The 12,036-nt window shown below is 38.5% G+C and overlaps 1 protein-coding gene across 7 annotated transcripts in view; it reads right to left on the reverse strand.

Moving 5' to 3' along the window:
• CSRNP3 (cysteine and serine rich nuclear protein 3) overlaps positions 1–12,036 on the reverse strand; it is a 108,123-nt gene that overhangs the window by 73,111 nt on the left and 22,976 nt on the right. For 5 of the 7 annotated variants that reach the window (XM_027636546.1, XM_027636552.1, XM_027636545.1 and 2 more), the window contains exon 2: positions 3,574–3,745. In XM_027636546.1, the coding sequence (XP_027492347.1) occupies positions 3,574–3,721 (148 nt within the window). In that variant the 5' untranslated portion in view covers positions 3,722–3,745. Of the gene's footprint in view, positions 1–3,573; positions 3,746–7,613; positions 7,673–9,105; positions 9,155–12,036 lie in introns of those variants that run through there. The other 2 variants (XM_027636547.1, XM_027636551.1) reach the window with 2 other exon arrangements.

The following is a 12,036-nucleotide window of genomic DNA, read 5'->3' on the forward strand; positions in this document are numbered from 1 at the left end:
CAGCAGACCTGTATCTTTAATTCTGAAAAAGGCATATTCATTTCCATGGATGCCACTGAAGACATGAAAATATAAGGGTACTGTAATCATTTAACTGATTTGAATATGCACATTTATTTTTAATAAAACATGCTACCACAGGAAAATAAATATAAATATTAATGTATAATATTGAGTATTAATTATTAACAGCAGCCTTCATCTACATTCAGCTTCTAAAATACTGTTATAACTTTCCACTGTCACAAAGAATTACTGTGTACTGACAGGGTTTACTGGAGCTCATGGTACAATAAAGAATTTTTTAGATTGCTGTTGTGTGTCTCAGGAGTCCCTTGGAGAAGCAATGAATCTGCACATGTATTGATAAATAAGAGTAGGAAGAACTTATATGAATCTTTTTAGATTTTTCTGGACAGCAGAATGGCTTTGGGCACACACTAGGAAAGCAGACTTCATGAAACATCATGTGTACAGAAAAAACACATTACTGCATAAAGTGGGCTGAGAAGGTAAGAATTTTACACTCATCTGAGGCTAGAGTAAACATGCCTTACATATGCTAAAAGCCTGCTGTTTTGTGTGTAACATATGCTTGTGAGGATAGAGTTGTTTGCAACAGCAAGTGTTTTCTTGTTTTGCTCCATATTCAAATGTTATGCAATGCAATCTTGCAACCTCCTTACACAAAAAAAAAAATCTATTTGGAAATATTCTTACTGATTTCCATTTTACATCTAGAGATTTTGGACTGTTAATAAATTGGGCATTTGGATTTTGCAGAAGCTGATGACTAGTAGAAGATAACCACAACAGAGGATAGGAATCAGAAAACCACTACTATCAGAATCTAATTGTAAAGAAATGAGTTTTAATACAAAATGCACAATTCCAGATCCTCCAAAAAATCTTCAGTAAGTAGTAATCTGTTGCAGCAATCACTCCAATAAACCCATTCTTCCCAGAAAAATATAAAACTGTACTTCCAAAAACCAACAGATTACTGTAGAATTTTGAAAACAACTCTGTCAAGAATGAAACAATGAAAATAAAGAAATAAATGAAAATCCCAAACCAAAACAAAACCCCAAACCAACCAAAAATCAAAACCACATAAAAATGGAAAACAAATTAAAGCTAAGCAAAATAAATGTATCTGCGTCATGCCCTGAAACCTATTCAGTAGACAAAAGCACTGGCAGACTGTGAAATAGAAGAAATTCCAGGTTGAAAATTCTATCACTAAATTTGGAGAGTTCAAGTTCTAAAAGCCAACATCAAGAGCCTCTAGCACCATTAAAGCAGGGTAATGAGTTGGGGAGGGGGGGGAGTGGGACATCTACCTACCTACCTGTGTCTCAAATCATCCCAGTCTTTGTTCTTCCCACTAGCACTCTACATTCAGCAAGAAGCCTACAGAAAACCTGGGTTTTTCAAACCCAGTAAGTACTGCTCTGCCATCTGTATTCACAGAGGTGAAGCAGAGATGAAAGTATCAAATTAGAACACAGGATGAACACATAGATTTTGCAGTAAAAAGGGGCAAATAGATCTCAGAGATAGTAAATTGATAAAGCAAAACACAGTTCCCTACAGACTTATCAGACCAGGCCCAAAAGCAGTCTAGTTGTGGATTCACAGCACTGTACAAAGTGCTTCTAGACATGTGCTTGCTGCTACCACTCTCAGCTTACCAGTGAACTTGGTTCTGGAACAAGAACAAGCAGTGCTACTTCAGCTCTCTCCTAACCTCTGATGCACGTAAGCTATAAACTCACAAAATGATTCAGGTTGGAAAGGACTTCAGCAGGTCTCTAGTCCAACCTCCTGCTCAAGGATGGTTGAGATATCAGATAAGACTGCTCACAACTTTAGCCAGCCAAGTCTTAAGAATCTGTAAGGAGACAGACTACACGGCCTCTCTGGGCAACCTTTTCCAGTGCCTGGCTATCCTCAAGGAGAAAAGCTTCTCCTTATATCCAGCCGGAACACATCTTGTTTCAATCTACATTGGTTCCTCACTCTCCCATCACTGACCACTAGGAAGAGCTGCACACGTTCTGCATGAGCTCCTCAAAGGTACTGCACAGTTTCTACTGGGTCCACCCGGAGCCTTCCTTTTGCCAGGCTGAAACGGTCAGGTCCCTCCGTCTCTCCTCATATGGTGAACACTCCAGCCCCTCATGACCTTGGTGATCCTCTGCTGCACTTGCTCCATTTTATCAAAGTCTTGCACTATGGGACCAAACCTGGACACAGTTCTCTAGGTCAGTTCCCAGCCTGTGTCACTGGAGGGGTTCTTCCTTCCCAGGTACATAGCTGTATTTGTCTTTGCTGAATTTTGCATGTCTCCTGTCAGCCTGTTCCTCCAGTCTGCCCAGGTCCCTCTGAGTGGGAGTTTTTCTCTTAAGGGCACCAACCATTCCCCTTAATGTGGTTCTCTGCAAATGATGTAAGTCACTGTCACCTCCTTCAGGTGATCACTAAAGACGTTAAGAACAACAGGTTTCAGAACAGATTCCTGTGGTGCCCAGTCAAAGTAAAACACAATCCCTTCACCACCACCCTAAGCTGAACATCCAAGTCCTCAGAGTACTTTTGAAAAGTCTGCACTAAGAAAAGGTGGTACAGAAGTATCTCTCACTCAGAGGAGTCTTTTTCCTTTTGGGATAAGGAGCTACACTAATTCTATTGACAGCTATAATTCACAAATAGCTCTGACCTAGCTTTATTAGGTAGATAATACATAAATTTCTAAAAAATGGATACACACTTCTTGCTGCTTCATATGAACTGTCAAATAAAGTCCAAATCACTTACTGCTATTCATTTACACACTGTTTAATGCAAATATGAAGCTTTATATCGTCCACAGTTTATGACAGTTTAGTAACTGGTAATCTCAACCTGAGAAGTCAGAAGAAAAATATGCTGTAAATTAACTATTCATGTTCAGCTGTTTGAGTGGGCACAAGAAAAGGATTTTTGTCCTTCAAGTGTCTCATGGAGACATCAAATATGAATCTAACACCCTCTCAGGGAGGATTATAAATTTCTTCATCTGTTTACTCCTGTAACGAGTGAAAGAAAAAGACTGAAAGTTGTATGGTTGCACTGGTTCAGGGGGCAGGATGACTGATCAGATTCTGTCACAGATTGTGTACTCTGCTCTCAACTCTGAACACACAGCACTAAGCAGAAGCACTGGCCTTCAGAAGTAGTTACTGCTGGTATTAGCACTTCCCCCAAATCATCACCCAAAAATGGAAGACATACTCAAGTATACTTAAAACATTTCATACTAACTAGATATGATTGATAAAGCATAAAAGTGGAGTTTCCTCTGAAACTCACTTTGACATACAAATTTTCACAGAAACAATTACCAGATGAAATAGTTCTTTTTCAAAAATAAGTACTTCCTCACGGTGTCAGCATTTAAATGTAATAAAACAGAAAAACACTTCAAAATAAAAGCAGATAGCCTTCACTGTATTTCTTACAAGTAAAATAAACCTTTCTTAGCTTGTATAAAAAGCAGTATCGTGCCTGACACATCACTTTAGTACTTACGAGTAAAATGATTAGAAGTGGATGGATGGACATTACTTCCACTGTCAGCACTTTCACTGCTAGACATGTCATCATCTGATTCCCACACACAGGAACAGGGTGAGGTGCCACCAACTTCTTCAAACTTCCTCTTTAAAATTCCACTCATTGCTGCAATGCTCTCAACATACACCTGTAACAGGAACAGAGGCAATGAGGCACTGACACACCTGTCTCCTGTGCAGGTCTTCCAGTTCATTCACCCTGGAAGAGTTCACATACCAATCAGATGCTACTACCTGTAGCTAAACAGTTCCTTACCAAGAGTTTTAAACAACTTTTCCAAGAAGGAGTCAAGAAAACCTTATCGGTATATTTATCATCCGTAATGTAAATTTATCATCTGTAATGTAAATGCTACCTGTATTCTGCCAGTGCAGACAAAATTCTATAACCAATCTCATGTGTAAAAATATATATATTTCAGTCATGCAGCAATTTTGGGCCAAGCATAAAGTATACATACTCCAATATAATTCACCAAAAATGTGCCTTTATACAACACTTAGAAACTTACTTGGCACCAAGAAACATCACGTGACAAAAATCAGTGTTCACTAATTAATATAGTTCAGAAAAAAATATTCTGTTTTGATTTATTTTAAAGGTCTGATTTATGTAATACTCAGTACTAACAAATACCCACATTTGCAATTAGATTTGAGAGCTGTATGACACACTTAGCATCAGGGCAGGCCCTGCAAACACAGTTCTGGCTCATTTTGTCATTTTAATTTATGCAGGAGTTTCTTGCATAGCCTTTTTGAAATTCAGATATGAGTACTGGCACACATGTAGACTATTTCCATTCAAACAAGTATCAAGGGACTGAATCTATCCTTATGGACTTGACTTCCTAATAACATTGCCCAACAAAGCCAGAGACATGCTGAATATTCCTTATTGTTTCTCTCTCATATATAACAGCTGATCTTCATATACCCATTTATAAAATACCAAGTAGAAAAATATCAAAATATTTTAAAGCAATTCCTAGATCATTTTAATACATCTGATGGGCTGAAACATTTTTTTCTCTATCTTTAATTAAAAAATATCTTGCTAGTTTACTGTCACCATCACTACTGATTACATTCTACTGAAGACAGAAAATTAATTCTAAGATCTCAAGTTAAATGTTACAGATAACATCTACTCTCTGACTACGCTTATCAGTGAAACGCTGTTGTAAATAGCTGGGGAAAAAAGGCTGTTGTTTGATGCTTTTAAGCGTATAGTACCAGAAGTTCTCATGCTTCTGAATGCCACTTGCCTTCATCTTGTTAAGCTGCCAATTCAACTGATTTTATAACAAAGTTATTTCCTCCAGTACGCTTCACTCTACCTTTATGGATGTGTCTAAATTAGAGAAAAGATTTCAGCATAGACGTGGAATCTTGACATAATGCTAAGAACAGATGCTGCATAAACATGACTTTCAGCTCCCAACTTGTTCATATGCAGAGTACACTAAAAATTAAATAACGAATATATTGGGTTTAATACTCTCAGTAAGACAGCTTTGAATGCATATGCTCATCATGACGTTCTCAGCTTGTTTTACTATTTATGAAAAAAACATTTTCCTGAAAGGGATTTCTTCAGGCTAAATATATGACTCAAACAGAATATGCTTAGATCTCAACCTCTGCCCTTTTGTCCAAAAATGAATTGCTATGAACTGCAAAGAAAGGATAGTATTTTTATCCTGAGGACATGGAAAGGAGAATTTAGCATCACTTTGTAATAACCTTTGCAAAAAATGTAAGAATACATGACATTTTTATGAATCAACCTTTAGTAAAAACACATTTACACACAGAAAAGAACTAAACACACACACACTGAAACTCCACAATTATAAAGAGGGGTAAGAAACCCCTTACCCCCTCCCTAAAAAACAGATTTAGAAACAACTCCTCTGAATTGTCCCTCACGTCCTCACTATATCTCTTGCCAACTACCTTTTCCATTGCCTCCTGCAGTGCTTGTAGCACTGAAATTGTGAAATCACCATTATTTCCATGGCAACAGCCTGCAATATCAAATCCACAGGATTACAGCTTGACTGCAGAAGAGGGTAAAGAAGCAGCTGGAGTGTGAGAAAGAAAATGCTTACACTCAAACATCTCAGTAAAGAGAGTGAGAAATGGGCTGACAAAGAGTTTATCGTACAAGCGAGACCTAAATCACATCCATGTCTGTGCCCATTGAAATTGTGGCTACAAGACTTGTGGAGTTCCAGATCCAAAGAACCTCAGTCATAAGTGCACTGCAAGGCAAACCTAATAGCTGCAATCATCACTAGTGCACAGACTGTCAGAGAGCAAGATCCAATTTCATAGCCTGAGATGATTTCCAGACAAAAGCCCTTTTGTCAGACACTGTCTTCCACCCGATACCACACAGTGACTGGATGACTAATGTGCATCTTGCACATCAGTAAAGCCCTTGCAGATAGATAGTCTCAACAGCCAGAACTGTCACAAGAAGTGGCAGAAACAAATATTTTTCACAACAAAGGGTTTTAAATTTACTTGCTTTTAGTACAGCCTACATTTGCAACAAGTGCCACAATCTGGTAGCAAAGCCATTTCATTAAGATTTATAGAATGAACCATAACAAATTATTCCCAGGATCCTTGGAAATGGCATATAGGTTAGCTCTACACCCAGCTAGCTGATTTAGATAAGCCAGGAGGTACAGGAATACTGCAGAACCTGCGTATCACCACAACACAAAGAAGGCATAACTATCCATTATATATATATTTAGTGTGATTGTTGCCTGATTTTTGTTCTGAATATCTTCTACAAAGATTATTGAGAAGGCTGTTTGACAAAATAGTTGCGATACAATTTAAGTGTTGCCACTTTCCCAAGATCTGTTGATTCTAATCTTTCTGCTATCAAGTCTCCCCAGGAAAATGTTATGTGGGGGAAAGGACACACTTCCATTATTTCAGAGCTTGGCTATCACACAGATAGATTAGAGAGTATTTAAAACTGTTTGTATACACTGTGTACCAGCGGGAGATCCCTTCAGAATAACATCTGTATAAACAGATGCCTCTCCATAAGCCAATATTCTTCAGAAAGAGGCACATCTGCACAGTAGCACACAAGGCATGTTCTATCTGATTGCCTTGTTTACACAGGCATCCCGCAGTACCTGCGAGACCCGCTTCTCCAGGAACAAGGACATACAAAGCATGGGACACACAACCCAGTGCTGTTTATGAAAGTGTTATTCTGCTCTCTGCTCATTATGTGGTATATCCCAGTGGAAGGCAGGGATATATGCCAGAGACCAACAAGAATAAGCAACAGTTAAACTTCCATCAGCAATGAGGCCACAAAGTTAGCGATATCACGAAAGGTTCCATAAGTCCACAGTAAGGAAACCAGGACTCAACTCAACTGAACTGGTCTTTGTCCTGCACCATAATTACAACTGAATAGGTAATCTCAGATTTTGGGGAATCAAACTGAAGCAACTGCAGTCTCAAAGAAATCTGAATCCAACCTCATCTGAACAGAAGACCCTCCAAGTTTAAGGGATAAGGCACCGAAGATGTACAAAAGTCAACTTTTCAACACATGAATGGAAAGCAAAACTATACATAAATCTTGTATCTGATAAGAAGAATCTTAAAGGTAATGTAAGTACACAGCAGTACAATTTTGCTAACACAAGTCACTTAGGGCACATGAAAAGGTACCACCACACAGGATGGGAAAACTTAGACACAGAAGTACTGTAGCAATATGTGTATTCTGAAAAAAAAAAAAAAGTAAATGTACATAGGTATAGAATCCAGTACACAGAAGTCCACAACTGACTACAGGAACTAGACAATGTGATTAAGAAAAACAAATGCAGAGTGGTGAAACAATATTCTTGGACTTCCAGTAAGACACCAGTGAGGTTCAGCCTTCACAGGCAAACACTGAAAAACAACCGCCAGCTACAGTTAAGAGATCTGCTACATGAAACTTACCTATTTGGTTAAAAAGAGGGAAAGTTGTCTTGAAAAGTTCAATTAGAAACAGACCTTTCTAGATGATTACTAAATAGCTGTCTGGTAGCTATGATTCATTTGGAGCAGCATCCTGCTGATTCACACAACTGAGTAACAAGCAGGCACTGGAAGCTTTCCTGTTTGCCGATAGATCCTTCACAGAAAAAATCCTTGCACAGTGATGTGATACATCATCCTCTGCCATCCCTCACCGTGCTCATGTGCCATTAATCCATGGCAAAGCAAAACAAAGTTGAAAAGGAGGGAGCAGAGTATTAAAGCAAGGAAAACCAGCTAACACACAATGCTGTGAGCTCTAGGTCAAACACCAATTGCCTGACACAGTTAAGGATTCTTCAAGAAAATGGCAACCTGACACAGCAGAAGCATATGATGGATGTGGGTTGCAAGAAGGATACATCTTTCTTAAACATCTCCCCCATTCATTTTTTCCTCCTTTCTTTCCTAGTTTTCCTCCACCCTGAAGAAACTACTCCTACAAAGAGATCCTTTCTCTAGTTCTCTAGCTGCAGGTATGCTGACTGCAGGTCCTCAAAGCTCCATGGCAACAGGCTTTGCCTTGCTATGATGTCAGATAATTGGGAGGCACCATATATTTAAAAAGTTCAGAGGCAACATGTTATTACTAGAAGACAAAAATCACATGTAAATGTGGGAGATATATTTAAAACAGTCACAATACTACCTGGAACCTACAAAGTAAAATAATGTAAAAGTCTGGCTGGTTTGATTTTTTTCTGGTACCTAAAAAGGCTGAAAATTTTAGAAAATCTTCATAACAATCTCATTGCAGCAGGCATCTCCAAATCCCAGTAAAAATCCCCAAAAGAGTAATGTTAGAATTACTGAGGGAATGAAGGGGAGGGAAACAGTGCGTTCATATACCAGTGCTCCCAAGAGGAAATTTTTATGGCATTGCAACAACATACACTGCCAAACTTGTTCTCCAAAACCTATCTTTAAGTTGCGATATCCTCAGTATCTCACTGACACACATATGGACAGAAAAAAAGTAAACCAAAAAATAATCCAAAAAAAAAAAAAAAAAAAAAAGGCACCGGAACCACATTAGATAAGCACTGTAAGGAGAGGTAAAAGCATGTCTCCTAAGTTGCACTTCAGCTATTGCTTTGAAATGTGCTAAAAGATACTACTATAACAGACAAAATGAAAATAAGGGAATTGAAAAATCTGTCTGCAGTGGTGTCGTGGTTTTACACCAGCCAGCAAATAAATATCATGCAGCTGCTCACTCACTCCCCCTCCCCACCCTGCAGCGGGAGAATTAAAAATAAAAAAGGTAAGTAAACCTCATGAGTTGAGATAAGAATCATTTGATAATTGAAACAAAGGTTAATAATAACGACGACAACAACAATTGCAATTATAAGGAGAGGGAGAGAGCAACAGATCCCAAGACAGACAAGTGATGCACAACACATCTGCTCACCACTCTCTGACTGATGCCCAGCCTGTCCCCAAGCAGTGACTGGCCTCCTTCCACGCAAGTCCCCCAGTTTATATGCTGGACATGATGATCTGTCGTATGGAATATCCCTTTGGCCAGTTCAGGTCAGCCATCCTGGCCATGCTCACCACAGCTCCTTGTGCAGCTCCTCACTGAGAGGGTAGAAGACACTGAAAAGTCTTTGACTTAGGGTAAGCACCATTCCACAACTGTTGATAACAGTGTGTTATCAACATCATTCTCATACTGAATCCAAAAAGCAGTAAACCAGCTACCAAGAATAAAGCAAACTCTTTCCCAGGCAAAATCAGGACAAGTCACAAAGACAAAACCAAAGATACTTTCATTCTTGCCAAAATCTTCAAATAAATGTTTTGCAATATTCAGCACTCTAGTATACAGCTCATACATCATCACTTGGAAAACTGAACAAGCATGGAATATACCTATGAAGACAATCATCAAGCATGTACCATATGCGGTAAGTAATAAAATAGGACTCTGCTTCAAATTACATATCCTCATGAGTTAGAGAAAAGGCTCACTATAGAAATCAGTTGTTGACTAAAGCTCAAGAAAAATCAAGAAAAAAAAAAGCCCAAGAACACATTGGCACTTGGGGCTGGGGGGCACGGGGAGGGGAAGAAATCTAATTACTTGTTTCTTTGATTCATTTTTGAAGCCTTATTTTGTACTAATTCCTTCTTGAGATCTGATCACATTTCATGATAAAACCTATCTGGATAAAAAATTTTTTATCTGAAAATAGAAACAAAAATAAACATAAAAGGCAGGCATTAAATAAATACCTGTCCTATGAGTCACACTGCATTTTGCTTTGTCTCAAATGTATCATCTGAAAATAGAGAAAAATTTAAAGTCTCTAGCAGCAACACAGATTCTCTTCTGAACATAAAACACTTCTAAGCAAATGACTTCAAACTGAACAGGAGGATGCAGAAAACAGATGTTACACATAAAACATTACTGCAAAGTACTCATCACAAACAACTCCCACCCACTGGCCAGTCAGCGTGTACTATAACATGCTAGGGAGACTTGGCAAATAATTTCACAGTCAAATCATGAATATTGATGATCACAAGTAGAGATGTTTGGGTGATTTGTTGTGATTAATACTGTTTTTGAATTTAGATCTTTTTCTTAGCTTGCAAACAAAGCTTCATTTTTTTAAAGACATTTTTTCTACCTGTGAATAAATGTCAGCAGCAGAGATGGTTGTGAACTAATCAATGTGCTTGCTTGGTTCCACATATTGCACTGAATTATTGCTCTGTGTAACTGACAGTTTTAAATTTGGGAGGGGAGAAGGTAGTCAAACGCAAAAGCACCTTCACTGATGTCATCACTCACGAAAACAATATTATTTGCCTCTAAAAATGACTATTCATGTAAAGAACTGCATTAATGCAGACAAAAAAATCATTTGCATGTATGCTTACAAACAGTGAACAACAGAGGTACACGAACATGAATCAAACAGCTGTTCAGAATTCAAATTAACGCTTGCAATACATGTTTTGCTGTATTTGGCAGTTCTAATCACAAGCACCAGTTGCCAGAGGTAGGCTTGGGTAGTTTCAGTACTACAATCTGTGAAACTTAAAAACACATAGCAAGCTAATCTCACTTAAGAGACTACACTGTATAGGCACAGGGAATACCATTAGTATAATCTTACTCATATCATATATTTGTGCTTACAACAGTGGTCAAGTTACACAAACATAAAAGAGAAAAAGTCTTCCTCTCTTTGATTGCTTCTGTCTAAGTCCACAGTACCAAGTAAATCCTGCAGGATAAGATGGCACAATTCACCCTGGGGAATCTGTTCTGGCATTGCAAGCCAAATCCTGCCAAGTCTGCTCTTTGCAGGGTTTCTATACCACCACTTTACAGCACTCCTGATTTCACACTTGAGTTCTAATCGACTAATCTTCTAGACTGCCTACACATTATCGTACACTAACACATGCTACCTAGCTCCACTGGCAAGGAATTTAAAATGCAGAAACAATGCTGGCATATGCTCACCTCCTGTCTCTACAATCAGTACAGATGCAATGCTGGTCAATCTGGCTCCCTTAGTCTTCCAAAAGCATTTCACATGGTCCTACATGCACCAAACATGCAAATATCCCCCCATCATCTAAGTGCAAGAGTCCTGCATATAACAGCAGTGAAATGGCTTTCTAACTCTTAGCTACATCAACTGATGTCAACAGTTGATTAAACGCTTTCAGGATTCAGCCAACAGAAAATTTTAGGCTAGTTCTCAAGTTTTCTCTCAGCATGCTCCCCAGATGAGCAAGAGGTAGTATTAATTCAACCAGGAACCCAGGAGCTTAGCACACAGGTCTCCAATGATGAAGGTGCAACCAGGGAGAAAGGTATTCAGAGGCATTCAGCAAGAGAGCTTTCCTGTCAAGATGAGATTTGTCCAAAAAAGCTGAGCTTGTGTTTCATTTATAACAATTTTCCAAGCTTGCTACAGCAAGAACTGCTTCTATGAGAATGAAAGATGCATAAATCACATGAAGTCCTGGAGGGACACAGGAGATTCAGGAGAAGATATGCTGAAGCTGGGTCACAAACTCAGGTTCATAATGCCTAACCTGCATATAAGTAACCTAGGACACTTTTAGCAGCACCTGTGAAAGTCCTTTCAAAAAGCCTTCAGGTACCACTATTGAAGATCTGGTATTTGGCACTTAAAGATTTTTAAGTCTTCATGATGAAATACCATTAATTAAAATCTCTTCACCTAAAATCTCTGCAGAAGATTTTCTTTTGCTCTTTTTAAAGAAAAAAAGAAATTTCTATCTGTATCCCAGAATAAATTTCAGTGTTTGTATGTATGTTCCCAGAAAAGGTTTACTACTGTTTAGACGG

Source organism: Corapipo altera, unplaced genomic scaffold (genome assembly GCF_003945725.1).
Source record: "Corapipo altera isolate COAL_440 unplaced genomic scaffold, ASM394572v1 45, whole genome shotgun sequence".
Classification (NCBI taxonomy): domain Eukaryota; kingdom Metazoa; phylum Chordata; class Aves; order Passeriformes; family Pipridae; genus Corapipo; species Corapipo altera.